General features: G+C 37.3%; 2 protein-coding genes across 2 annotated transcripts; both read left to right on the top strand.

The window, feature by feature from the left end:
• Positions 1–149: 149 nt before the first annotated feature.
• LOC309826916 (uncharacterized protein) lies at positions 150–327 on the top strand (the record flags this gene model as incomplete). Its single annotated transcript, XM_082661371.1, has 1 exon — positions 150–327. Exon 1 carries the CDS (start codon positions 172–174, stop codon positions 325–327), a length of 156 nt encoding a protein of 51 aa, XP_082517497.1. The 5' UTR covers positions 150–171.
• IFRD1 (interferon related developmental regulator 1) lies at positions 322–25,835 on the top strand. Its single transcript, XM_082661370.1, has 12 exons — positions 322–461; positions 5,033–5,137; positions 5,281–5,365; positions 6,130–6,254; positions 8,243–8,400; positions 11,502–11,552; positions 11,635–11,813; positions 11,903–12,011; positions 21,611–21,745; positions 22,244–22,372; positions 22,815–22,910; positions 24,989–25,835. The coding sequence occupies exons 1-12, from the start codon at positions 371–373 to the stop codon at positions 25,076–25,078; spliced, it is 1,353 nt and encodes a 450-aa protein (XP_082517496.1). The 5' UTR covers positions 322–370; the 3' UTR covers positions 25,079–25,835.
• The last annotated feature ends 1,656 nt before the right edge of the window (positions 25,836–27,491 follow it).

The following is a 27,491-nucleotide window of genomic DNA, read 5'->3' as shown; positions in this document are numbered from 1 at the left end:
TAGTCAGCATCCTTCGGCCGCCCTAAGTCCGCCTCTGGTGGGGAGGTCTATAGGGATTGGCTAGTGAGAGTTCGAGTCCCGCCCACGTATGGTGACGACAGGCGGCGGTCTTGCTACTTAAGGCGTCGTGGCCTCGCCCGCCCCGCCTTAGCTCCAGCGCTAGAGAGAAACATGTATCGTTTCCGATTACAGCTCTTCACGGGGATTTCTGCTGCCGCCACCGCCCACTCTTACCCGCGCCGCTTCTCGCCTCTGTTAGTCGAAAACTCACCTCTCAGCCGCCCGCCGCACAGACGCACGAGTAAAAAGTGCAGCTCCATCGGCTGATCTTCGCTAAGCTCCGAGTTTAGGCGGCACCGGGCGTCCCACGATGCCGAAGAATAAGAAGCGGAACACTCCCCATCGCGGTGGCAGTAGTGGCGGCAGCTCAGGGGCAGCTGCAGCGACGGCGGCGACAGCAGGTACGAGAGTATCCCCGCCGCCAGCGTCCCAGTTGCCGGCCAGGCTGGCAAGTCTTTTAGCCTTGGGTACCGTGGGAGGTGTAGTTCTTTTCCTCTAGACGTTTGCGTCGGCGGGGCACCTGCTGTGGCCGGCGAACTACACTTCCCAGCGTGCCCCGGTGGCCGTACCTCGCGCGATTTGGATCTGGCATGCGAGTCGAACTCAGGCCCGGGTCGTGGAGTCTGGGAGGGGCGAATGGGTCCTTGGGTCTGGGAAGGGGTTGGCATCGGGGGTGACCGGGAGCTGGCAGGAGAGGAACTGTTCTCAGAGGCAGGTGCTGGCTCTCTAGAGCTCTCCTTGACGGAGAGTGGGGCCGGGCTCGGAGTTCCGTCCATGCTGTCACTGGTCACCTTTGACCACCCGGCTCCAACATGGAGTTCTCGGGAATGCCAAACGTCCGGCGGGTTTGGACTGGCTCTTGCGTCACGCGGCCTGGGCCTTACGTGGTGGGGCCGGGGTGACGCAGAGGTGCCCATGTGGTATCCCGTTCTGCAGCCTTCTTTCGCATCCCGCGTGTCCACCTGGCCTGGCGGAGGCGTCGGAGGCTGGGGGCCACTGTCCCAGAGTAGGCTCTACTCCTGTCCCTATCTGGCACCCGAACAAATCCCGAGCCCCCAGCTCTCCTGTGACCAGTCGAGGCGACCTCCTGCTCCTCGGGGCAGAAACCACGTTCTCTTTTGTGCCGTATTCTATAGGTTCTCTGATGGGAGCCCGGGATAGGCGGGAATGGTGAGGAGCTCAGACTGCAATTGGCCAAAAGTTTAGGGTTTTCTGTCTCCTCTTTGCAAAGTTAAAGCTTTTCCTGGATGGGTAGGTGCTTAACTGAATTAATGATTCTTTACTCCTAACCATACGGCTAAGAAAAAAGGACTTAAAGCAGAAAGCCCTACGAGACACAGCATACTGAAAGCTAGTGTTAAACCGGGTAAAATCAGCACGTTTAATAATTACTTTGTTGAAACTTTGAAATTAAATGTTGGAATATCCTCAGATGTTATCACATCGGAACTACTACCAGCCACATATACTTGTCAGCACAGTTGCCACTTTGACCCTCAGAATATGCCTTTGTTCTTTAGCAAGTAAATAGGCCAGTTTTCTTGTTAAAGATGATTGGAAGCTGGTATTTTAAAAGCTTTCCTATAGGATTTATAGCAGCACGAAAACTTTGTGATCATGTATTAAATGTTTAATAATTGACAAGAATGAATTATTATAAATGTAGTTTTTTCCCTTTTCTTTATATCGCTCTTTATTTTGATTGAATGCTCTCGGTGTTCATGAAATTCATTCTTGATCAAGATATAAAATACATAGTTTGTTGTGGCATCTAGTTGCTCTGTGTGAATTGAGGATACATACCTCTCTACCTTTCTGCTTCAGCTTTCCTCATCTGAAGTAAACATTTAAATTCTGTCTAGAAGGTCCGTATTAATTTTATTCTTCTTTAAGTTTACCTTTTGTTGATGGAACAAATTATGGAGATGCAGCAAGCTAAAGTCATTTTGAAAATGGTAATGATGTTACTAATGGCTTCCTTGAATCACAAACAAACCTTTATTCCCTTCTGGAGCTTCCTGTCCAGCCTCCTTCCTTCCTGGTACTTAGAGAATAATATCAGGAGGCAGTGGGGGATTGCCTTTCAGATTTTACCATGAGGTTCATTTGCGAACTTTCATCATCAGGTAAAGAATTATTTGATTAGTTTATAAAACTATACATGCTTTGACTATCTTTGGAAGTTTACACTAGAACTTATTAACTGTGCTTGCCTCTAATTGGGCCTGGGGGGTGAGCTTTACTTTTTGAAAAGTTTCGTTTGGTTCTTTATGAATATTACTTAAGTCAATAAATGAATAAATAATAGTTGAGTAGAAGAGGTGGAAAATTGTCACAAACTTGTACTTAAAAGTCTTATCTTACTGGTATTTTTAAGTGACATCTAGAAGAAATGGGATTCAAATGAGATCTTCCCATGTACAGCCGAAAGATAACCAACTTCTCTATCACTTTGGGTTTCCCATTTAAATTCTCTGCTTTTTAAGTTAGTGGACAGGTCTAGGAAACTAATAAAATTGACCTTTTGTTCAAGTGTGCTTATTTTTCGTGACACTTAATTTGAAGAGAGCATTTTTAGGAAAGAACAAAACTTTGTTAATACATAAGCCCTCTAAGAAATAAGGACTTTATGTGTCTAAGTGCCACCTCATTAATGGTACTTGGGATCACAAGGTGGGTGAGTATGACCTAGATATCAGACATTCATACAGGATTTTTTTCCTCGTTTTTTTTTTTTTTAATCTCTTTTTCCCTCGAGCCTTGGGAAATCATTGAAACTTAGAGAAGGGAGCTGTGTAAGACCTGGATAGGAAACTCTTCTTGATAGTTTAAAAATAGGCTGAATATGAAAGATAAAAAACGTAAATTGATTTGTGAATAAATGTTAGTAAAAGTTAAGTAGATGACTCAACTGTTGCCACGACTTCGAATCATGAAAACACATGAAGATAGATCCAGAAATAGAGTATGATGGCATAGGTCTTTCCTGTCCTAAGCACTATGATTAAGAAGTTTTGGGATCTTGGTTTCATTGCTTATTCTTTATGCTTCACTACTTTGATTGGCACACTTTATTCTCTTTGAGATAGCCGGCAGGTTTGAAGGCCACTTGCTTCCTGTGTTGATTTAAAAATCTGCTAAAGTCTCACCTCTGTTGTGATTTAAAAAAAAAGACAGCCCCCATTTAAAAAAAACAGCAACAGGCTTAATTAAATTTAGAGAATTTTTGAAAAGCTTATCTTATGATATAGTAAATGCTACAGATTTCTTGAATATAGAGACCTAAGTGATACAATCTTAGGTTTGTATTGTATCATTGTACCTAAGGATACAATTTTAGGTACAATCTTTGATTCGAGCTCAGAAGTAAATCAGATGACTCAAGTCACTTTTGGGGCAGAATTTGGGACTTATTTTAACTCAGTGCTCAATGTAATTGATGACTAGGTAATCTTTTTATTAATATGAAATTCCCACAAAACAAAAATGACTAGAAATGACAGTGACCAGGAATGTACATTTACTCCTTAAGTTAATGAAGGTGAGAGAAAGATTCTAGCTTAAAAAAAGGGATTTTAATTTTTTAGTAATAGGGCTGATATTTTAAAACTGTTGGATTTGTTAGAACCTTTCTTTTAAAGGTAATTTATCTGTCGGGCTTTTATCCATCTTTTTATGCTACATCAAATACCAAAACTTTTTTTTTTTTTTTTCCTTAAATCTTGGCTCTTTATTGCTGGAAAATACTCACACAGATTTTAAAAGGGTACTGTCAGTTTTCCCAAGGAAGCGACAGGAGTGTCAGCACTTGTGACTAGGTACAAATGTTCACGTGTGCACCCATCGTAGTAGGAAAGTCATCATCCAAATTAGTCACTAATCACCACAGTAAAGTGGGTTTTTAAAATACTGTAGTCACTTTTGAAATCGGCATGTGAAAAAAGTCAAATCTTAAACATTGCTCACCTAAATAATTCAAAATCTTCGAAGCAAAGTCCCAGTTTTAAACACACCATGTCTACAGTCTTGATCAGCTTGCAGCTTGCCCATAGTTCTTTACTTGCAAAAATGAGGCAATTCTGTAAAGACTCTCAAATTGATGCTTTCTATCTCCAGTGGATGTGGCCCTGTGAAGTCCGCCATAGAGTACTGGCCAAGAGAAAGGAGGACCTCTGTGCAGTGCTTGAGGACCATTTAAGGGGTCCTCACTTAAGAAGCCCTGCCTCTTAAGTGATTCACACGCTAGTTCACACGTCTTCTCAGCTCTTCTGACTTGCATGACTCAGGAACAAAAATCCTGTAGTTCACTGCACTGGGCATCACCCAAATAGCCCATCAGAGCTCTTTATAATTTCATACACATCTCATCAGCACTGTAGTTCTTTAGTGATCAATTACTTCATCCAATTCCTATCATTACTTTCTATGCCATTTTGGATCCACTTCTCAACATCCCCATCCAAAACTTCATTTTTAAGCCTTTGTTGACCCTCTCAATTCAAGTTGTCTTTAAAACTACCATCCCTTAACTTCTTAAATTCCCCTTCACATAAGACATGTGTAACCTAAAAACTAACCCATTCACCAGTTAATGTTTGCTAAGCCCAGTTATTCTCATTGGAACATATATTCGTCTTATTCTTATGATGGTCAGTTTTCATTGTCTTCATGATTTGAAGTAGTTTTTTCATCTGTAATACTTTTTGTATCACCAAAAATGGGTGCTGCATGTTAGATGATTGATATATTTCTGAAGTTGATGTATATTGTAAACAGTTGGTGCTCTGAAATACACATTAGGTGAATTGACTTATGTTAGGAATTTAAGTGTATTCTTTTGTAAAAAATCATCTCATAAATAAGTTTGGGTTTTTATTACTGGATTTTTTGTAAGTAAATTTTAAAATCCCAAGTTAAGTATTTGCATATATGACAACAAAATCATTTACCTTCACCCTCTTTTACCTATTAGGTGGCCAGCATCGAAATGTTCAACCTTTTAGTGATGAGGATGCATCGATTGAAACAATGAGCCATTGCAGTGGTTACAGTGATCCTTCCAGTTTTGCTGAAGATGGTATGAGTTTTCAGTTAAGATTTGCAACGTTAGATAAAAGGATGATTTAGGTGGAGGAATTCTTGTAGCTAAGTATACTATTACCGCTCCCTATCTGCTTTTTTCTATTTAAATTACAGTGGTTGGTTTTTATTATTCCTTAGGACCAGAAGTCCTCGATGAGGAAGGAACTCAAGAAGACTTAGAGTATAAGTTGAAGGGATTCATTGACCTGACCCTAGATAAGAGGTAGGAATTACTGGAAACTCTTTGCTTCTGGGTGATTTCTGTCAGCCACTTTTTATTTAAAATATGTGCAGTTCTTTCATTTAACATTATGTTTTTCTAAAGCTCGATTTGTTTACTTTGTATATTTTAGTGTTTCTTATTCCTTTGGACTTTTAATGTATCAGTAGATAGGAACATGCCACTAGAATTTAGATTAATAGCCTAAGATTAGTCGTTGTTCAGCATAGGGGACATAACTGTATTTGATAATTGAAGTGGATTTGTTGAATTAAAAGTTAATCTTCAACTAGAAAGTATAACTAAACTTCGAAAAGTATCAAAGCTAAATTGTTTTCTTACTTAACAGTAACTCTAGAACCAACTTAAAACAAATGGAATTAAAAAGCCCAGAAGATTCAAACAAGAACTCTAGACTTCTGTAGTGTTAAAAAAAAGTCTGAGTTTACTTGAATATGTAATGTAGGAGAACATGTCTTATACATTGAAAGTATAAAATTCTATGTGGTCATTTAACATTGTGGTTATTGAACTAATAAACAGAAAACATGATATAGAGTAGCTTAAAATCTTTTGTATAATAAGGTGAGTTGTAGATGAAAATTAAATTATTGTTGAAGAACTGTGAGAGCTTGATGAAAATTAGATTTTAAATAATCTATAAATAGAAAAAGTTGAGAGGGAAGTAAGCTAAGTTTTTAAAAGTCTCATTGACCAATGGTATACTCCAATTGGATATTCTTTCTCTTACATTTTGTTTTAAATAGTGCGAAGACAAGGCAGGCAGCTCTTGAAGGTATTAAAAATATACTGGCTTCAAAGATGCTTTATGAATTTATTCTGGAAAGAAGAATGACTTTAACTGATAGCATTGAACGCTGCCTGAAAAAAGGTAATGTCCATATTTTTGAGTCACAGTCACAGAACTGAAAAGGAATTTGCTACCTTCTGTGCAGTAATATTTGTTAATAGCACTTAGAAGTCTGGCTCACTCTTATAACTTTGTAATTGGCAGGGAATATGCCAGGCTTGTTAGAACTCAAAATCAAACTTGTTAGCTTTGTTTTGTTTATGTAATAAACAGTTTGAAACTAGGAAGGATTGGGGTGGATTATCAACTTTAGTTGTATCAGAAGAGGTGTTTGCCATTCTTTTTTTTTTTTTTTTTGCGGCACGCGGGCCTCTCACTGTTGTGGCCTCTCCCCTTGCGGAGCACAGGCTCCGGACGCGCAGGCTCAGCGGCCATGGCTCACGGGCCTAGCCGCTCTGCGGCATGTGGGATCTTCCCGGACCGGGGTACGAACCCGTGTTCCCTGCATCGGCAGGCGGACTCTCAACCACTGCGCCACCAAGGAAGTCCTGCCATTCTTTTGTATATAAAAAAGGCTTGAAACCATGTGTCAGATGTCAACAAAAAGTATTATTTATAAGCCATCCTACTTCATTTTTCTAAAATTAAAAAAGTATCAATTATCTACCTCATTTTCTTATTTAAAACATCAATCATACCTGTCAATGACATCATTTCAGGATATCCCTTGGAATATTTGAATTCTAGAACTTTGTAATGGAGATTCTGGAATTCATATTATGATTGTAGAACTTTTATGATCATAGAACTTTTAAGAATGAAGAGAGACCTTAAAGATTAAGTCTAGTATTATCAAACTTGCAATTTTAGGAGCTGCCAGATTTAAAAAGATTTGGGGCTGCCAGCTTAATTATTTTGCCAAGTAAGAACATTATGAAAATAATTAGCTTCAACTATCATTATCACTTTATCAACAAAATATTTCTAGTACCAAAAGTGTAGGAAGCACACATGTTCCTTTAAATTGAATGTGCTTAGCTTTATGTTCTTATTCTCATTTTGCTTCAGGTGGAAGCTTTGTCAAGAATGCGTGTTTGGAAACCTTTGATCTAATCCACCTCTCATTGTATAGGAAAAAGAAAGGCCTAGGAAACAGGAGACTGGTCTAAAGTTATATACCTTGTTACTGGTATAGTTGATAACAGAGCCAACTTTTTTGATATATTACAATGGCTTTGTTAAAAGTGTTAACATTGAAACTGTATCCACAAGGTAATTGGACTAGGTGACCTTTAAAAATTTCTTACAACCTGCATAAATATTTAATTTATCAGACAATAACTTAAGTTCAAAATTTGCCCAAATCCTTTGGTGTATACAGTTCTCAAGAGTTAACTTACATTTACCTTTATATTAACGTATTTTCTATAGTTTTAAAGAATCCCTTATTTTTTTAATATTTTTAGTTTTTGGCCGTACCATGCAGCTTGTGGGATTTTTTGTTCCCCGACCAGGGATGGAACCTGAGCCCTCGGCAATGAGAGCTCGGAGTCCTAACCAGTGGACCACTAGGAAATTCCCAAGAATCCCTTATTTTGAATCCCTTATTTATTAAAAAAAAAATTAAAAAAACACTGGTGGAGGAAGCCCTGACAGTTTAGTTTACCTCATGGGCTGTGTACATCTGAAATGCTTGTCAGATTAATTCAAGGGCTACTTGAGCACTATTCTATAAGTACCTGAAGGATTTGGAAGGTCAGATCAGCTTGAAATGCATTATCTGGCTGAACTGTTACAGTAATCCCTTAAAATTGGTGTTAATCTCCATTTCACAGATGAGGAAATGTTTTGAGAATAAGAGTAATTGGTTGAAGATCATTTGGCTAATACATGGTAGATCTAGGATTTGAGTGAGGTCTAGATTTATCGCTCATGTCAAAGCCTTGAGCATATTACAAGTTTCATAATTGGTAGATGCTATTTTGAAATTGAACAAATTTGGGAGATTGCTGCCTTAATAAGTCTGTTGAAAATGATTTGTCATAGTTGCATTGTGGCTTGTTTTATAGGTAAAGGTGATGAGCAGCGTGCAGCTGCAGCATTAGCATCTGTTCTCTGTATTCAGTTGGGCCCTGGAATTGAAAGTGAAGAGGTTTTAAAGACTCTTGGACCAATCCTGAAGAAAATAATTTGTGATGGAACAGCTAGTATCCAGGCTAGGCAAACTGTAAGTATAGGATTTTTAAATTTATAGATCTATCTAGGCATGACAGCCAGACCTTGTGATGAATGATCTAGGAAAATAGCATCTTTAAAAAATATAGCAGGTTTTTTATTAACATTTTATTCTCATTTGTCCCTTTGTTTTTTGAATTTTATTTATTTTATTTATTTATACAGCAGGTTCTCATAAGTTCTCTATTTTATCCATATTTGTATGTATATGTCAATCCCAATCTCCCAATTCATCCCACCACCACCCCCATTTGTCTTTAATTTTAGTGAGCAGGCTCAATACGACAATTGCCCTCTTAAATTTTCTGAGACTCAATAGAGCATCCCGTATAGAGAAGATTTCTACATCTTTGAAATTGAACATCATTTGCTGATATGAAATACAGTGCTATGTTGAGTTATTTAGGATGATCTAGTTTTTATTGGAGCTTAAAGAAATGGTCCTGACAATGTTTATTGTGTGGTTATTTTTTATTCTAAGAAATGTAATGGAGTGGTTTTCTTAAAAAAATTCTGGCTGTTGTGGCCTAAAAGTCCTTATGAGAGAGCTGAATGCTGTAGTTACACAGGTGGATTTGGTAGATGTAGGAAACTCTGAAACTCTGACTTGTGAAATATTCATCTGGTTTTGGGGTTTGGAAAAGCTTTCATTCTCTAATTGATATATACCACTTGCAACACTTAAGACTGTGGGTTTTGTTTTTGGCTGTTGGTTTTTGGTGTGCTAGTAAGTGATTTAAATGATCACATGAACATGTTTTGCTTTATTCACAGAAACATGAGGTGGTTGTAGTGGATTTAGAAAGTGGATTTGAACCTTAATGAATTTTAAGATTTGAATGTTATGGATCTTAAGAATCTTAAGAGTCTTAATAGATCTTAAAAATTTAATTTTAGTGGATTTGAATCTTAAGCTGTTTTCCTAACAAGAGAACCATTTTAAGTTTAAAGCTTTTTCATACTGATTATTCAAATTAGCTTCCTCTTTAGTATTACTTATGGTACATGACATTAATCTTTGTATCAGATAAACCCTGAAGTCTTAGTGGCTTAATAAAAGTTTACTTCTTGTTCATATCACTGCCCAGTCAAGTCAGCAGGGTCCCTAGGCATCCATCCTGCATCTCTGCCCTACCTCTAGGTCCTTTCAGATGGCAACTATGGTAGCTAGATGGGGAAAGCTAGAGGACAGAGACACATCGCTTCTGCCAAGAGTTCCTTGGTTTACCAACTGTATGGCTGCTGGGAATAGTCTAGCTCTTTCTCCCAGAGGCAAAGGAATAGGAGTTTGGTGACATTATAGGAATCTCTGCCCCCCAATAGTTAGCAACCCTAAAATATTTAATCACGCTTTTGCTCTTTGCCTTTCTGTTCTTCCTTTTTGTGTAGTTTCATGCAACTTTTAAATTGTGCAGGAGTATAGGGGTATTTGAAATGTTTGACAGAAAACACTATTGATTAGATATTTGAGGTGATCACTTAATTTTGGTTGCATGTGAGTTTGTTGTGGTCATCTAAAGGCCCTTTATTAATCCTTCTCACTCTTTCTGTGAATTAAAATAAAAAATAAACTAGCATTCTTCTGCATATTAGCAGAAGGAATCTTTATTAAACGTAGACAGTCCTAATTTTTAATCTGCCATTTCTCTTAGTAATCAGAAGGAGAGATGTGGCCTTGCTTCTGCTGCTTACTTAGGAGAAGGGATGATAGATTGAAATTTTTCTTTACTAAGAATAATGCATAGGCTACTTTTGAATTTTAACAATGTCCAATTTTTACCAGGATAAACTAATGAAAATAAAACAGTGACACCAAGCAGATTAATATTACAAGTGTCCTCATATTACTGGAACAGAACTAGCTGAAACCTGGGCATATGAATGATGACTTTAAAGACTTAAGCTTTAAGCTTTAATGGTACTTGGAACAACATGAGGGAATTTTAGTAATAACGTATGGGGAAAAGGGAAATGAAGAATAATAAAGCCTTATGAATTTCAAATTCTGTTTTTTTTTTTTTTTTTTTTGCAGTATGCGGGCCTCTCACTGTTGGGGCCCCTCCCGCTGCGGAGCACAGGCTCTGAACGCGCAGGCTCAGCGGCCATGGCTCATGGGCCCAGCCGCTCTGCGGCATGTGGGACCCTCCCGGACCGGGGCACGAACCCGTGTCCCCTGCATTGGCAGGCAGACTCTCAACCACTGCGCCACCAGGGAAGCCCTCAGATTCTGTTTTTATATGATTAATTTGTTAGAACAGTGTTCTGAGAATTCATGGCTCCTATTTATGTTGCAGGTAGATTGTATATAGATATTCTGATTCTGTTTTATTAAGTAAGATTACCTTGGGGAGCTTCCCTGGTGGCGCAGCTGTTGAGAGTCCGCTTGCCGATGCAGGGGACACAGGTTCGTGCCCCGGTCTGGGAAGATCCCACATGCCGCAGAGCCGCTGGGCCCATGAGCCATGGCCGCTGAGCCTGCACGTCCGGAGCCTATGCTCCGCAGCGAGAGAGGCCACAACAGTGAGAGGCCCTCGTAAAAAGAAAAAAAAAAAAGATTACCTTGGTAATCTTGGACTGTGTACTCACTCGTTTAGCATCCCCCCCCCCAAAATAAACAATTATAGGATTCCCAACCTCTTTTCAACATATTCCAAAATAAGTAAAATCTGAGTTAATGAGATCCTTCTTTAAGTCGGAAGTTTGAGGACAGCTATTTAAATTTTTTGAGATTTGTGTTTTAAAGGTTTTTAATAGAGTAGGTTTCTTTATCTCAAATGTCCACACTTCATCTCTGTCTTTGAGTTGAAGTTTGAAATGATCTGCTAGATTAATGAAGGAAAATCTGAGAGAAATGGAGTAACTTTCCTGAAGTCATACTCTGAGTTTAGTAGCAGACCTTAGTGGCTTTTAGCCAAAATCCACTTCCCTTAACTTTTGACCTTATATTCTTTCTTTCTTTTTAATACTGTACTTGGGACCTAATGTAGTCATGTGGTTGAGAAATTTTTCACATTGAATTATAAAAGCAGGAAGATGTAGAATTAATAAGAAAATGGCAAACATTAATGTCTGTTTTTGTTTTGCTTTTTTTAGTGTGCAACTTGCTTTGCTGTTTGCTGTTTTATTGCCACAGATGACATTACTGTAAGTAGACAACCTTTTGAATCCAGTTGTTTGCACATTTCTCATTTAAGGTGGTATCTTATTTCCTGTTCTTATGCATTAGGAGCTGTATTCAACTCTGCAGTGTTTGGAAAATATCTTCACCAAGTCCTATCTCAAAGAGAACGACACTAATGTTGTCTGCAGCACCCCTACTACAGCGCTTCATATCAGCTCACTTCTCGCGTGGACATTATTACTGACCATATGCCCAATCAATGAAGTGAAGAAAAAGCTTGAGGTGTATGTATTTTTAGTTTCTTACTTTATAAAATCAACATTTATTGACATAATCGGTTGTGTTCACATAATAATGACTGACTATTTTCTAGGCATTTCCATAAACTTCCAAGCCTCCTCTCTTCTGATGATGTAAACATGAGAATAGCTGCTGGTGAATCTCTGGCACTTCTGTTTGAATTGGCCAGAGGAATAGAGAGTGTAAGTATCTGATAGGTGAAACAAAAAGCTTGCATCACAAGGACCATTATTCCATCATAATCCTCACAATTAAGAAGTGGATTGTAACTTTAGAGCATGGCCCACTGAGAACCTAGTGATCGATCGTTCTGCTTCTTGGCAGTGGTGATGTAATACTTTTAAGAGCATAAATCAATAGGGGTTGGTAGAGCAATATTTAAGTGTAGTTCATTATATTTGATTGTTGCTGCCTACAGAACTGAAGTTTAGGTACACTCTTATTACTCATGGAGAGAGTTGTCCCGTATAATCTTTTGGATCTGCTAGGATTTCTCAGACATCAGACACATTAAGGTAATTCATGCATGGATGCTTTATAATAAATGTTGGACAAATGGATGAAATATTAGGTCAACATAGGTTTGGGATTAAGTCAGATGAGTTTAGTACTGTTAGGTTTAACTTTTAAGCCAAAGATGGAAATAAACATAGCCCATTACTCTGGGACATGTGCTTTGCAGTTCTCTACCACTGTCGACTCATAGTTGTTTTTTTTTTTAAACCACAGTTTGGCTTTTGAAGGTATTTGAGTTTGTGATAGGTGACCAATAGGTGATCCACCATCCTGATGGTATTCCAAGTTTAGCACTGAAAAGTCCTGTGTTCTAGGAAACCCTTTGTCTTAGGCTGTATGGGACATTTGGTCACCCTGGTTTGTGACCTCTGTTGTGAATCTTGGGTTACTTACTAGCTGCTTCTTAATTTAAGGAGAAAGACTATTTCTGGAATGAAACTTTGTCTGCAATTAAAGAAGTTATTTAACAGTGGATAATTCTAAATAAGATTAATACGTGTTCTGGGTTGCCTTGCTTATTCACATTCCATTCTAGGCCTGTGTTTCGTTGCCCCCCCCATCCCTCCTTACTTTGAAAGAGAGCAGGTACGAGGTAAAAGTAAGTTATTAATGCTGTCAGTAGCTAATGATTCTCCTTATGTGAGAAATTAGAAGACTGAAGTTTAGCAATCCATTTAATTTTATTGAGCTACTTAATGGCTCCTTAACCTCAAGGTACAGAAGCCAGATGTCCCCATTTTTAATCTTGTATTCCTCTACTGACTAGAAATGGTAAATTCTTTTCTTTTTCCTTTGAAATGCATCTTAAAAGTGAACTAATGATGCAGTTTAAAGTATATGTGTTGATTTGTTTAAATTTGCATAAATGTAAATATATTATTACCTGCATATCTTACATTATCTGACTTAATAAATAACATGTGATAGCCAGGAGAACTCATCAGATGTATTTAATTTGACTGAAGTCCTTGTCAAAGACAAAAATGAACTGGGTTATAAAACAACCTAGTGTTTTGTTTGCTTTTTTTTTTTTTTTTTGCACTAGGAATTTTATTTTGAATTTTTTGAGGAACATCCATACTATTTTCCAAAGTACCTGCACCAATTTACATTCCCAATAACAGTGCACAAGTGTTCCCTTTTCTCCACATCCTCACCAGTATTTGTTATCTCTTGTCTTTATGATGATAGCTATCCTAATAGGTTTGAGGTGATTCCTCATTGTGATTTTTTTTCTAACATCTTTATTAGAGTATAATTGCTTTACAATGTTGTATCAGTTTCTGCTTTATAACAAAGTGAATCAGTTATACATATACATATGTCCCCATATCTCTTCCCTCTTGTGTCTCCCTCCCTCCCACCCTCCCTATTCCACCCCTCTAGGTGGTCACAAACCACCGAGCTGATCTCCCTGTGCTATGCGGCTGCTTCCCACTAGCTATCTATTTTACGTTTGGTAGTGTATATGTGTCCATGCCACTCTGTCACTTTGTCCCAGCATACCCTTCCCCCTCCCTGTACCCTCAAGTCCATTCTCTAGTAGGTCTGCATCTTTACTCCTGTCTTGCCCCTAGGTTCTTTGGACCATTTTCTTTTTTTTTCTTCTTTTTTTTTAGATTCCATATATATGTGTTAGCATACGGTATTTGTTTTTATCTTTCTGACTTACTTCACTCTATGACAGTCTCTAGGTCCATCCACCTCACTACAAATAACTCCGTTTCGTTCCTTTTTATGGCTGAGTAATATTCCATTGTGTATATGTACCACATCTTCTTTATCCAGTCATCTGTTGATGGACACTTAGGTTGCTTCCATGTCCTGGCTATTGTAAATAGAGCTGCAATGAACATTTTGGTACCTGACTCTTTTTGAATTATGGTTTTCTCAGGGTATATGCCCAGTAGTGGGATTGCAGGGTCATATGGTAGTTCTATTTTTAGTTTTTTAAGGAACCTCCATACTGTTCTCCATAGCGACTGTATCAATTTACATTCCCACCAACAGTGCAAGAGGGTTCCCTTTTCTTCACAGCATCTCCAGCATTTATTGTTTGTAGATTTTTTGATGATGGGCATTCAGACCGGTGTGAGACGATATCTCATTGTAGCTTTGATTTGAATTTCTCTAATGATTAATGGTGTTGAGCATTCTTTCATGTGTTTGTTGGCAGTCTGTATATCTTCTTTGGAGAAATGTCTATTTAGGTCTGCCCATTTTTGGATTGGGTTGTTTGTTTTCTTGATATTGAGCTGCATGAATTGCTTGTATGTTTTGGAGATTAATCCTTTGTCAGTTGCTTCATTTGCAAATATTTTCTCCCATCCTGAAGATTGTCTTTTCATCTTGTTTATGGTTTCCTTTGCTGTGCAAAAGCTTTGAGGTTTCATTAGGTCCCATTTGTTTATTTTTGTTTCTATTTCCATTTCTCTAAGAGGTAGGTCAAAAAGGATCTTGCTGTGATTTATGTCATAGAGTGTTCTGCCTATGTTTTCCTCTAAGAGTTTGATGGTATCTGGACTTACATGTAGGTCTTTAATCCATTTTGAGTTTATTTCTGTGTATGGTGTTAGGGAGTGTTCTCATTTCATTCTTTTACATGTAGCTGTCCAATTTTCCCAGCACCACTTATTGGAGAGGCTGTCTTTTCTCCTTTGTATAGTCTTGGCTTCTTTATCAAAGATAAGGTGACCATATGTGCGTGGGTTTATCTCTGGGCTTTCTATCCTGTTCCATTGATCTATATTTCTGTTTTGTGCCAGTACCATACTGTCTTGTTTAACTGTAGCTTAGTAGTATAGTCTGAAGTCAGGGAGCCTGATTCCTCCAGCTCCGTTTTTCTTTCTCAAGGTCTTTTGTGTTTCCATACAAATTGTGAAATTTTTTGTTCTAGTTCTGTGAAAAATGCCAGTGGTAGTTTGATAGGGATTGCACTGAATCTGTAGATTTCTTTGGGAAGTATAGTCATTTTCACAATGTTGATTCTTCCAATCCAAGAACATGGTGTATCTCTCCATCTATTTGTATCACCTTTAATTTCTTTGAACAGTGTCTTATAATTTTCTGCATACAGGTCTTTTGTCTCCTTAGGTAGGTTTATTCCTAGATATTTTATTCTTTTTGTTGCAATGGTAAATGGGAGTGTTTTCTTAATTTTACTTTCAGATTTTTCATCATTAGTGTATAGGAATGCAAGAGATTTCTGTGCATTAATTTTATATCCTGCTACTTTACCAAATTCATTGATTAGCTCTAGTAGTTTTCTGGTAGCATCTTTAGGATTCTCTGTATATAGTGTCATGTCATCTGCAAACAGTGACAGCTTTATTTCTTCTTTTCTGATTTGGATTTTATTTCCTTTATTTCTTTTTCTTCTCTGATTGCTGTGGCTAAAACTTCCAAAACTATGTTGAATAATAGTGGTGAGAGTGGGCAACCTTGTTTTGTTCCTGATCTTAGTGGAAATGGTTTCGGTTTTTCACCATTGAGGATGATACTGGCTGTGGGTTTGTCATATATGGCCTTTATTATGTTGAGGAAAGTTCCCTCTGTGCCTATTTTATGGAGGATTTTTATCATAAATCGGTGTTGAATTTTGTCGAAACCTTTCTCTGCATCTATTGAGATGATCATATGGTTTTTCTCCTTCAAGTTGTTAATACGGTGTATCACATTGATTGATTTGCATATATTGAAGAATTCTTGCACTCCTGGGATAAACCCCACTTGATCATAGTGTATGATCCTTTTAATGTGCTGTTGGATTCTGTTTGCTAGTATTTTGTTGAGGATTTTTGCATCTATGTTCATCAGTGATATTGGCCTGTAGTTTTCTTTCTTTGTGACATCCTTGTCTGGTTTTGGTATCAGGGTGATGGTGGCCTCTTAGAATGAGTTTGGGAGTGTTCCTCCCTCTGCTTTATTTTGGAAGAGTTTGAGAAGCATAGGTGTTAGCTCTTCTCTAAATGTTTTATAGATTTCGCCTTTGAAGCCATCGGGTTCTGAGCTTTCGTTTGTTGGAAGATTTTTCATCACAGTCTCAACTTCAGTGCTTGTGATTGGTCTGTTTTATATTTTCTATTTCTTCCTGGTTCAGTCTTGGAAGGTTGTGATTTTCTAAGAATTTGTCCATTTCTTCCAGGTTGTCCATTTTATCGGCATGTAGTTGCTTGTAGTAATCTCTCGTGATCCTTTGTATTTCTGCAGTGTCAGTTGTTACCTCTCCTTTTTCATTTCTAATTCTATTGATTTGAGTCTCCTCCCTTTTTTTCTTGTTGAGTCTGGCTAATGGTTTATCAATTTTGTTTATCTTCTCAAAGAACCAGCTTTTAGTTTTATTGATCTTTGCTATCGTTTCCTTCATTTTTTTTCATTTGTTTCTGATCTGATCTTTATGATTTAAAATATGGAATGCTTCACGAATTTGAATGTCATCCTTGTGCAGGGGCCATGCTAATCTTCTCTGTATCGTTCCAATTTTAGTGTATGTGCTGCCGAAACGAGCACTCTTTGCTATTTTTGTTAAGTTTTTTGAAAGGAGGGGAGTGTCTGCTGGTGGGTTAGTGTGGTTACAAGGTGTTCAAAAAAATTAGTTAAACCATAGGTTGATTTAAATTAGGTTTTTGTAGCACAAGTGTGGCATCAAATTATTCAGAGCCTTTTGCTAACATTAATTATTTTGTGTTATTATTAACCTGGAAATCTAACTATGTGATGAAATCAGCCTGGGAGACTTAGTAAAAATCTCTCTGAAGAGCTGGCTTTTAGGTTGGGTTTTAAAGAATGAGTTGGTGAAATATTAATAATAGCTATTTGTTCAAAGTTGATATGAAGAATTAGTAATCCTTCGTTTGTGAGAGCTCCCTTAGTTTACTTTGTGTGTCTGCCATGTAACCAAGCAGGTAAAGAGTGTACTTAGGAGCTGCTGTGCCTGGGTTCAAATTTTGTCTTCCACCCTTATTACCTGATGATGTTGGGCAACTTCTGTATGCCTCAGTATCCATATCTTTACAATGGAGATAGTAATAGTCACTACCTAATATGGTTCTTGGGAACACATGCCAAGTACAGTGTAAGTGGTAGCAGTTCCTGCACTATTAACTGAATCATGTATTACCTCCCTCTTACTAGTACTCTAGTAGTGGCCTTTTAGGACCTCTCTAGGGTAACTTAAACTAAGACAAGGACTATTTAGTGAGTGGAATTATAGGTCTGAGATCCATGTGATATGCTGATTCAGGGAAATATATCAAAATGTAGTATAGTCAAACCTTCCCTAATTTTCCCTGCTCTATCCTCCACCTAAGCTGACAGGGGAAGTGCTTCAGGACAGAGAGACAGAGCAGAAACAAAGAAAAGAAAATTTGAAGACTCACAACACACTCCCCAGGCCCTAAATCACTTAGATTTTATATTTCCAGAAAGGACAACCCCACGTGCTTCTCATTTCTTGCCTTTGTTTATAGGATAACTGACTCATGTAAAAATGTCTCCATACCCTGATGGAGACATTCTGCCTCAATTAGCAGGGAATGAAAAGAATAAAAGTCTTTGTAGTTGCGTAGAGTCAGATAAAACCATTCTAGAAATAGTAGTCATCACTTTGCAGTGAAGTGGGGAGACATCAAATTCTGTGTTAATGTTAGGCTTCCCTGTTAGGATTATTTTTTAACACATAGGACAGCTGTGCAAGATCCAGCTTATTTCATTTTGTTTACAGTCAGTGCTCCAGTAACTTCTGTATAGAAATAGTAGTTTGGGGGTGATTTTTGTGACCTTAAGCATCTCATCCTGTGTATTTAAACTCTTCTAAAAGTTTTCTGTGGTTTCATTTCATTCTAATGCCACTCAGCCTTTGAAACCATTTAACTTATAGTCATTTTAGTATGAAATAATTATCTTTAGCTGACCTGTTTGAAGCATTTATATTGTTATACTGAAACAGGCTATATCATAAAAGAGCTGTAGCATAATGGATGTTTATGTACTGTGTTTTATATATTTTTAGAATATATAAATATATTTTACTTAGGCCTTAAATAAACCTGTGAGATGTGGGTTGTATTAACTATCCCCTTTTTATATCAGAGGACCTGAGACACAGATTGCTAATGTAATTATGCCCAAGGTTATATATGTCTAAGTAATGGATGTTTGTGATTCAAACATAGATGTTCTGACTGCAAAACCTGTTTTGTGTGACAATAAACTTCCTCATATAGCTGTAATTACTACACTGATTTTTTAAAAGTCCAATTCTATGTAAATTCCTCTAAATCTAGAATACTGATGTAATAGTTCATGCTTCATAATTTATTGGGCAAATTTATATTTCCTGTCTTATTTAATCCTTAAAACTATCATGTGGTGGGAGGGTGGTGGATATTTTCATTTTACAGGTGATGAAACATATTTGTAATTTTTAAAACTTGGTGTAGTGAGTAGTAGGCTTGAGGTTCTGATCTAGGACTTTTGACCCCGTTGTGTGGCAATGACTATGCAATTTTCTTTTCATTATTGATAAGAATTAGGTATTTGTCCCTCTAGGAGCCCATTTTTCATTTGTTCCTGAGTGTGAAGTTTTACTATGCAGTTATCCCAAGCTTCAGTAAATTGGCTTTTGGATGCTGTTTATGGACTATTTTTGTTATATTTTACGTTTTCTTTCTTTTTAAAGCACAGGCACTTTATGGAGACATTTCCCTACAGTACTTAATATTTATTTTCACAAGTACTATATTCAACTCAATGGTTCAGACTCTGTAAACTAGATTGAGTTTTATTGATTGCTAAGATTATTTACCATGGAGTTTCTCAACTTCAGCACTGTTGATACGTTGGGCTGGATAATTTTTGTTGTTGGAGGGGGCGCTGTCTTGTACATTTCAGGATGTTTAGCAGCTTCCCTAGCTTCTACTCGTTAGAGGCCAGTAGCACCTCCTGGCAGATAATGATAACCAAAAATGTCTTTAGACATGGCCAGATGTATGCTGGGAGGTAAGATTGTTGAGACCACTAGCAGTAGTTCCCAGTTCTTAGAACAAATTAAGGTAATGCATAAAGTCTTGTTAATTTTTGGTGTATTCTCCCATATATATTTTTTTAAATCTTCCATAAATTTTATTTTTGAGAATAATACAAAAGAACAAGTAGTCAATGAAATGAGTAGAGAACTTCCAGTCCTTGAAATGTATTTGTTTCTAGCAGTAAAATGATTCCCGTTTTTTTATGATGGAATCAAATTTATTGGAATTTAAATATACAGATCAAAGTATCATTGGACTGTTTTAATCACATCTTATCAGCTTTGTTACCTGCTTTTCTAGATGAAAATCTTCTTGACAGATGTTATTTCCAGCTAACTCAGACATAGGAAGTTGAATCAGAACATTTGAAGAAAACATTGGTTAGAACAGTTAAGAATATACAATCTCTAAAATACTGACAATGAGAAAATACTTTAAATTAAGAATATCTGGGGCTTCCCTGGTCATAGTGGTTAAGAATCTGCCTGCCAATGCAGGGGACATGGGTTCGAGCCATGGTCCGGGAAGATCCCACATGCCGTGGAGCAACTAAGCCCGTGAGCCACAACTACTGAGCCTGCGCACCTAGAGCCTGTGCTCCACAACAAGAGAAGCCACCGCAACGAGAAGCCCGGGCACTGCAACAAAGAGTAGCCCCTGCTCGCCGCAACTAGAGAAAGCCTGCGCACAGCAACGAAGACCTAACGCAGCCAAAAATAAATAAATAAATTAAAAAAAACAAAAGTGTGTTAATTTCAAGCTTATTTTCCATGAGTGTAATAATTTTTTTCATTTTAGACGTTAAAAGAAATTATATTTTTTGAGATTGAACAATTATGTATACAGTGTGAAGAATGCCTAGAATAAGAGCTGCTTATTTTATGTTTTTATCTTTGGCTGCGCTGGGTCTTTGTTGCTGCATGTGGGCTTTCTCTAGTTTCGGCGAGCGGGGGCTCCTCTTCGTTGTGGTGCGCGGGCTTCTCATTGCGGTGGCTTCTCTTGTTGAGGAGCATGAACTGTAGGTGCACGGGCTTTAGTAGGTGCAGCATACGGGCTCAGTAGTTGTGGCATACGGGCCCTAGAGCGCACGGGCTCTAGGGTGTGTGGGCTTCAGTAGTTGTGGTGTGCACGCTCAGTAGTTATGGCTCTCGGGCTCTAGAGCGCAGGCTCAGTAGTTGTGGCGCATGGGCTTAGTTGCTCCATGGCATGAGGGATCTTCCTGGACCAGGGATCGAACCCGTGTCCCCTGCATTGGCAGGCGGATTCTTACCCACTGCGCCACCAGGGAAGTCTGAGCTGCTTGTTTTAATAGAATAAGTTAAGTGTTACCACCAATGCAAAAAATCTTAAATAGGCATTAATAACTAGAACTGGAGATGGGTCACCTTCTGGCTTCCATGCGTGTCTGCTCTAGTTTTGGTCAGCTAAAGAACTTGGAATAATCTTTTAGTTTAATGTGGTTGTAAAATTTAATCAGGGAGTAAAAACACCCAAAATAAAGAGACTTTCAAAGTATAGCCACTTAAACTGTAAAAAGGAAGCCCATGGTCAACTTAAGGTCATAGCAAATAGTAATACATTTTGTGGCTTCCCTCCAAAAGGGATTAAAATATCTTCCTTTCTTAAATAATTTAATCACTTGAGTTGTGCACCTGATGTAAATACTCGGTTGCTTATTTGAAATATGGCCAATAAATTAGAAATTAGGTGCTTTAAAAAGCATTACTGATAGCTTGCCCTTTTGGAATAAGAATATTTGGAATTCTGGGAATATGTGCTTTGGGTACTAGGGAGCCAGGGGTAGAAGCTGTATTGGTTTATGTGTATCTGACCATCACTGAACTTGTGTATCTGAACTATCACTGACTATCACTGAACTATTGGTTTATGTGTATCTGACTATCACTGAACTTGGAAATCCCAGTAATGTCTTGAATACAGTAGGAACACAGTAAGCATTGGTTGAATGCATCTGGTTATACTTGGAAGAGGAATGTTCATTGTTTGGTGGTAGTGTATCATCTTGTAGGCAACATTTCTGGATTAAATTTTTGCATGACAATAAGTGTTTATGTGTGTATCTGTGCGAAGATCTCTAAATAGCTCCAAGATTTGCGTTGCTCTGTGTAACCCTGTTGGATATTTCCAAGGTGGACTGTTTTTTGTTAATTCTAGAAGAGGGTGGGGGGAAAGAAACAACAAACTACAAACAAAACCAAATTTTTTTTTCTGACCAGGACTTTTTTTACGAAGACATGGAGTCTTTGACTCAGATGCTTAGGGCTTTGGCTACAGATGGAACTAAGCACCGGGCCAAAGTGGACAAGAGAAAGCAGCGGTCGGTGTTCAGAGACATCCTTAGGGCGGTAGAGGTAGGCCACTTAATGCTGTAATAGATACTCCTTGATGGTTGGTCTGTAAACCCCATTTATCTTCCCTACCTTTCCTAGATTTCTGCTTCCCCCAATTTCACCACTGGCTTGTGAGGATATCTTGTCTTTCTGACTTGTCCTGTAACCTCCCCTCCCTCCGCCCCTGCCAATCCTAGACCAGTACAAATACCTGACTTTTCACCAGTTTGTTGAGTGCTTTTGAAATTTAAAAACATTCACAACAAGGTGGTTTTGCCGTTAATATTTATCCAAACTTAGTTGTGTCTTTAAGTCTACCACAACTAGGCAAATTCTACACCCTTATATGTGGGATAGTACTTCCACTTTCTAGTCTATTCATATTTCAGGGATGGAGGTATCGGTTTAAACCACATTATTCATTTCAGCATATACATGTCTATTTAGAAATTGTGTTTATGTAGGATCTCTTTAGATCATTTTGGTTCCTCTTACAATTGTTGTTCTTCTATTGGCCAGGAACGGGATTTTCCAACAGAAACTGTTAAATTTGGTCCTGAACGCATGTATATTGATTGCTGGGTCAAAAAACATACATATGACACCTTTAAGGAGGTTCTTGGATCAGGGATGCAGTACCACTTGCAGGTGAGTGGGTGACATCCTTTCTGTATGTTTGCTTTTAAATTAGGGAGGAGTTTTAAATCTACCTTACTTAACTGGCTTTTGAAGTTAGTTTGAATATACAGAATGTTTTCAGCATATGATATGCAAAATAGCAAGTTTATTTTTAAAAGTTAAATTTAATAAACATGAAACTCTTCTTTTTGTTTTTGTATTGTGTAAGCCTAGTGGAGCATCTATATAGCTGTTGGAACACTTGATATCTTTGTAGGGAAGCAGATAGTTTGACATAGCTTTCTTGAATTCAAGGCATTGGAAAACCATTTGGTCTTACGAGAAACAGAAAGAAAATAAGTGACTTACATTCATATACATAACTTCTGTTAACCAGATTTCACTTTATGTAGTTAAAAAAAAAGAGCTGATATTTAATACTGAGACTTATTGCATTTCTCTTTTATTTAAGTCAAATGAATTCCTTCGCAATGTTTTTGAACTTGGACCCCCAGTGATGCTTGATGCTGCAACACTTAAAACAATGAAGATTTCTCGTTTTGAAAGGGTAGGTTTGGTTTTTGTTTTCAATAGAACTAAATGCACAGAAGAAAAGTGGAGCCAAAGCTTTGATTCTGCTAGGTGATAGGTATTTAGCTATGTCTGTGAGATTTTAGTTCTTATGATGTTTCGGACACAGAGTAGCTGGACTAAAAGTATAGAAACTTCACTGCATTTAGAGTATGGAGGGTTATGATGAAAAATTTTTATCCATAATCCTATTAACATAGAAGCTATTTTTATCTTTTGTTTCCTTTTGCTTATGAAGTTTATATAGTTAAGGATAAATATTTACACAGTGCTTCTTTTGTATCAGATAACTGAGCCTAAACTTAGTAAGTACCAGATTCATTTTACAAATGAGGAAACAAATGTGCTCAGAGAGTTTGTAACATTAAATAGTGGTTAATATTTTTATTTAACATTTCAAAAACCCTTATATTTTAATTTTTTTTTACTAAGGTAAAATTCACATAACATAAAAAACTATTCTACACTGTACAATTTAGTGGCATTTTGTACACTTACAGTGTTGCACAACTGTCACCACTATCTAGTTTCCAAACATTTTCACCACCTCAGAAGGAACCTTATGTCCATTAAGTATTCATTCTCCATTCCCTTCCCCTCTTCTTCCCCCAGCTGCTGACAGTCACTAATGTGCATTCTATCTATGGATTTACCTATTCTGGATATTTCACATACATAGAATCATATAATGTGACCTTTTGTGACTGGTTTTTTCATTTAGCATAATGTTGCCAAGGTTCATCTATGTTGTAGCGTGTCATTACTTCAGTCCTTTTTGTGGCCAAATAATCCTTCATTGTGTGGATATGCCACATGTTTATCTGTTCGTCAGTTGGTGGACATTTGGCTTGTTTCCACTTTTTGCCCCTTTTAAATCGTGCTGCTATGAACATATATGTACAAGTTTTTGTTAGAGCACCTGTTTTTGATTCTTTTAGTTGTATGCCTAGGAGTGGAGTTGCTTGGTCACGTGGTAATTCTGTGTTTAACTTTTTAAGGAACCACCAAACTGTTTTCTACAGTGACTGTAGTGCATTTTGCATTCCCACTAGCAGTATAAGAGTTCAAATTTTGACATCCCTACCAACACTTTTTTGGTTTTATTTTTGTTTTAAATTATAGCCATCCTAGTGGGTCTGAATTGTTTAATTGTATATTGTAAAGAATCTTTACATTTGATCATTTTGATGGCCATATAATTATTGGGTATTTCAAAAATGTTTTGAATAAATACTAATATTTTTACATAATTTCTCTTTTGAATTATTTCTTGGAAGAAATCCTTGCATGGGACTACAGGGCTTGATTATGATTTTTTTTTTTTTTTTTTTTTTTGCGGTACGCGGGCCTCTCACTGCTGTGGCCTCTCCTGTTGCGGAGCACAGGCTCTGGACGCGCGGGCTCAGCGGCCATGGCTCACGGGCCCAGCCGCTCCGCGGCATGTGGGATCTTCCCGGACCGGGGCACGAACCCGTGTCCCCTGCATCGGCAGGCGGACTCTCAACCACGGCGCCACCAGGGAAGCCCGTTGATTATGATTTTTTGATATGCATTGCCAAATTACCTTCCAAAATAATTCTATCATTTTTAATTATTTTCAGTGGTGAATGAAAGCATGTAGCTATTACACACATATTTGACAGCATTGGGTTTTATAATTTTAAAAATTTGTTAGTTTGAATGAAACCTTATGATAGTTTCCCTTATTATTTTAATTAACAGCAAAGTTGAGTATTTTGTTCACATTAATTCATGATTTGTCTTTTCCTTGATCAGAATAAATGTTTATATACTTTAAAAAAATTTTTTGGCTGGAATTTTCTTGGTATTTTACATGTTTGGCTATTTTTTTTCATATAGAATAGCCATGAACTATAATGTGTTAATTTTCCCCCTCATTCTTTGTATCTGTCTTATAAACATTTAAAATATTTCTAGAGTCAAATTAGTTCATTTCTTTCCTTTGTGATTTTTTTATTTATCTTTTTTTTTTAACTTTATAAGAATATCTGAAGCCTTAGTGGCTCACCTGTATTTTCCTTTTCTTCATTTCAGCATTTATATAATTCTGCCGCCTTCAAAGCTCGAACAAAAGCCCGAAGCAAATGTCGAGATAAGAGAGCAGATGTTGGAGAATTCTTCTAGGCTTTTAGCATTTGAAGACCACTTTCTAGTTTCCCTTTTTTTAAAAAAAAAAAATAATAATTTCTAATGTATTTAAACTCTAGAGACAGTTTTTTATCTTGGGTCAACAGATAGCTTTTGTAGTAGGGGTTATATTATAATTTAATGTGTAGTATTGCAACTGGTGAGTTCTGGTTATTGAATATTCTCTGTATATATAATCAGTAAACATTAATAAAGTGTTTGTAGTGTGTGGTCATTTTCTATTTATGAAGAGAGCAAAAATATAGTATTTCACTTGATTTCATGATGAGAAAAACTATTAGCTGAGGTTAAATTTCTTACGTTGTGGTTGTCAGAAATATTGATTATAATGATATAGATATACAAGGTATTTAACTTAAGATCTTAGACAGATGAGTTCTGTATACAATTTTGGGAGCTAGATCTTCTGGAAAAGCTGCTATTATTTTCAATTTTAAATGGAACCTAATAATTTTGTTACTGGGATCAACAAAGGGAGTTATACCATGAGACCTTACAGCTGCACTTACAGGCCATTCAGTCCATCTGTTATTCATAATGAATTTGTATATGCCAGAAAATTTGCTAGCCTTGACCTCTGAGGGCAGTAACACTAATTTTATCTGCTGTGTAAGACCTTGTGCCCTTTATTTTGAAATAAAGATCTTTTCACACTAAAAGTGCTTCTTTTTTAATAGAGGAACATTTATGGGTTTGAAGTTCAGAGTTCAAAGTGATGAAATGGGGTAGGGAGAGAGTGAAACAGAACTTGCTTTGTATATTTGGAAACATGAAAATAAATGAAAAACTATAGCAATATATCATTGGCCTTCCAGCTATTAAGACTAGTGCTGCTTGGTTGCCCATGGGGTGATTTTTTTACTTTATGGGAAGTTGTGAGCATTTTGACAATGTATTAGGGTTTTGTTATTATTAAACTTTATATTAAAATTACATTGCACAAGTAATACCTGCAGTTTAGAATTCATAGATTTATTTCTTTATATTAATGCAGAAAATAGTGATGAGGGGTGGGGAAGCATATAGATAAGGACCAACATAGAGGTATTTTTTCTAAACTAGCATCTCTCTGCCACATCTTCAACCTCTTCTGGAAGGTCTGATGTGCCCTCTTCATTGAAAATCATTGGCCGGCCTGTGCAACCACTATTGCTTCTGGGAGTGTGAGTTCCATCCCTCAGAAACAGTGCAATGGAAAACAGACTTGGAATCTCGAACCTGGCATTGTGTGTTGTCACCTCTTTATATTCCAAGTAGGTTAGAACCATGGAGAAGAGATTGCAAATAATATTTTTTTTCTAAAATTTCAATTTCATATATGTATATTTTAAAATATTAATGAATTTTTATTAAAGTGATATGTATATATATATATATATATATATACATAATATAATAGTATTTCAAGGCTTATAAGGAAGTTAGCTCCCTGTGCCATCCTTTCCCATTTCTCAGGAGGCATTTCATTTCAGCCTTTATAGTTTTTTTTTCCTGGCACCTTGGTTTCAGATTTCTAAGTAGTATGCTTACACAGCTATTTCTTTATTCGATAGGTGAAGATTTCTGCCTTTTTACTTTTCCCTTCTCCCATTTTGTTTTGGTTTTTTGTTTGTTTTTTTTTTGGTTAAATTAGCATCGTTTGCATTATAGTGACCATATTTCTATTCATTTCCGAACTAGATGATTTACTATGCTTACATTTCCATTCTCATAGGACATCTTGTCTTGGTTTTACACACATATCGCTAACTTTTCCAAAATAGTCCCAAGTAAATTTGTAAAATTCTTCTTTAATCTACCTTCCACATGGTCAAAGCCGAACAGAGTACTTGTTTCAGTCTAGACTAACTTCTCTCTCATCTTAGTATACAGCTGTTTCCTGAGACTTCATCATCCTGGGATTTGTTTTCCTCTCGCGAGTTGGATTACACATCTCCTGGACCCCCTGTGTTCGTTATTAGGTTACTTTCCTGTTAAAGTGGAACACTTCCTTCAGTAACTTCTGGAAATGAGACTTTAAATGTCTGACAGATACTTTGGCTTGATATATAAAATTCTAGGTAGAAAACCAAATTCAGGATTTTGAAGGCATTGCTCTATTCTAATTAAAGTGTTGCTGTGATATCTGATGGGATTTTAATTTCTGATTTGTTTCTTTTTCTTTTGTTCTTTGAATCTGTACTGTTCTAAAAGCGGGTGGTACTGTGCTTTGGTGGACTCTGGCAGTCTGGAAAATACTAAGTTCTTGACCTCCCCTCCCCCTTCACACACACATACACTTTTCTTTGATCTGGAACTCCCATGAGATGCTAGAGCTGCTGGGTTGAGTGTCTGGCCTTATTTCTTTTTCTTGGGAGATTTCTGTAACATGGTTTTCCAGTCTTCTTAT

Source organism: Grampus griseus (genome assembly GCF_964374135.1).
Source record: "Grampus griseus genome assembly, chromosome: 9".
NCBI classification, from domain to species: Eukaryota; Metazoa; Chordata; class Mammalia; order Artiodactyla; family Delphinidae; genus Grampus; species Grampus griseus.
Note: the sequence above shows the minus strand (reverse complement) of the source record. Positions and strands in the feature narration are given on the sequence as shown.

Coding starts and splice junctions, on each gene's coding strand:
- IFRD1 (XM_082661370.1), top strand. CDS start 371: ATGCCGAAGAATAAGAAGCGGAACACTCCCCATCGCGGTGGCAGTAGT. Junction 462..5,032: donor AGCGACGGCGGCGACAGCAG/GTACGAGAGTAT, acceptor TTTACCTATTAG/GTGGCCAGCATCGAAATGTT. Junction 12,012..21,610: donor TGGCCAGAGGAATAGAGAGT/GTAAGTATCTGA, acceptor TTTTCTGACCAG/GACTTTTTTTACGAAGACAT.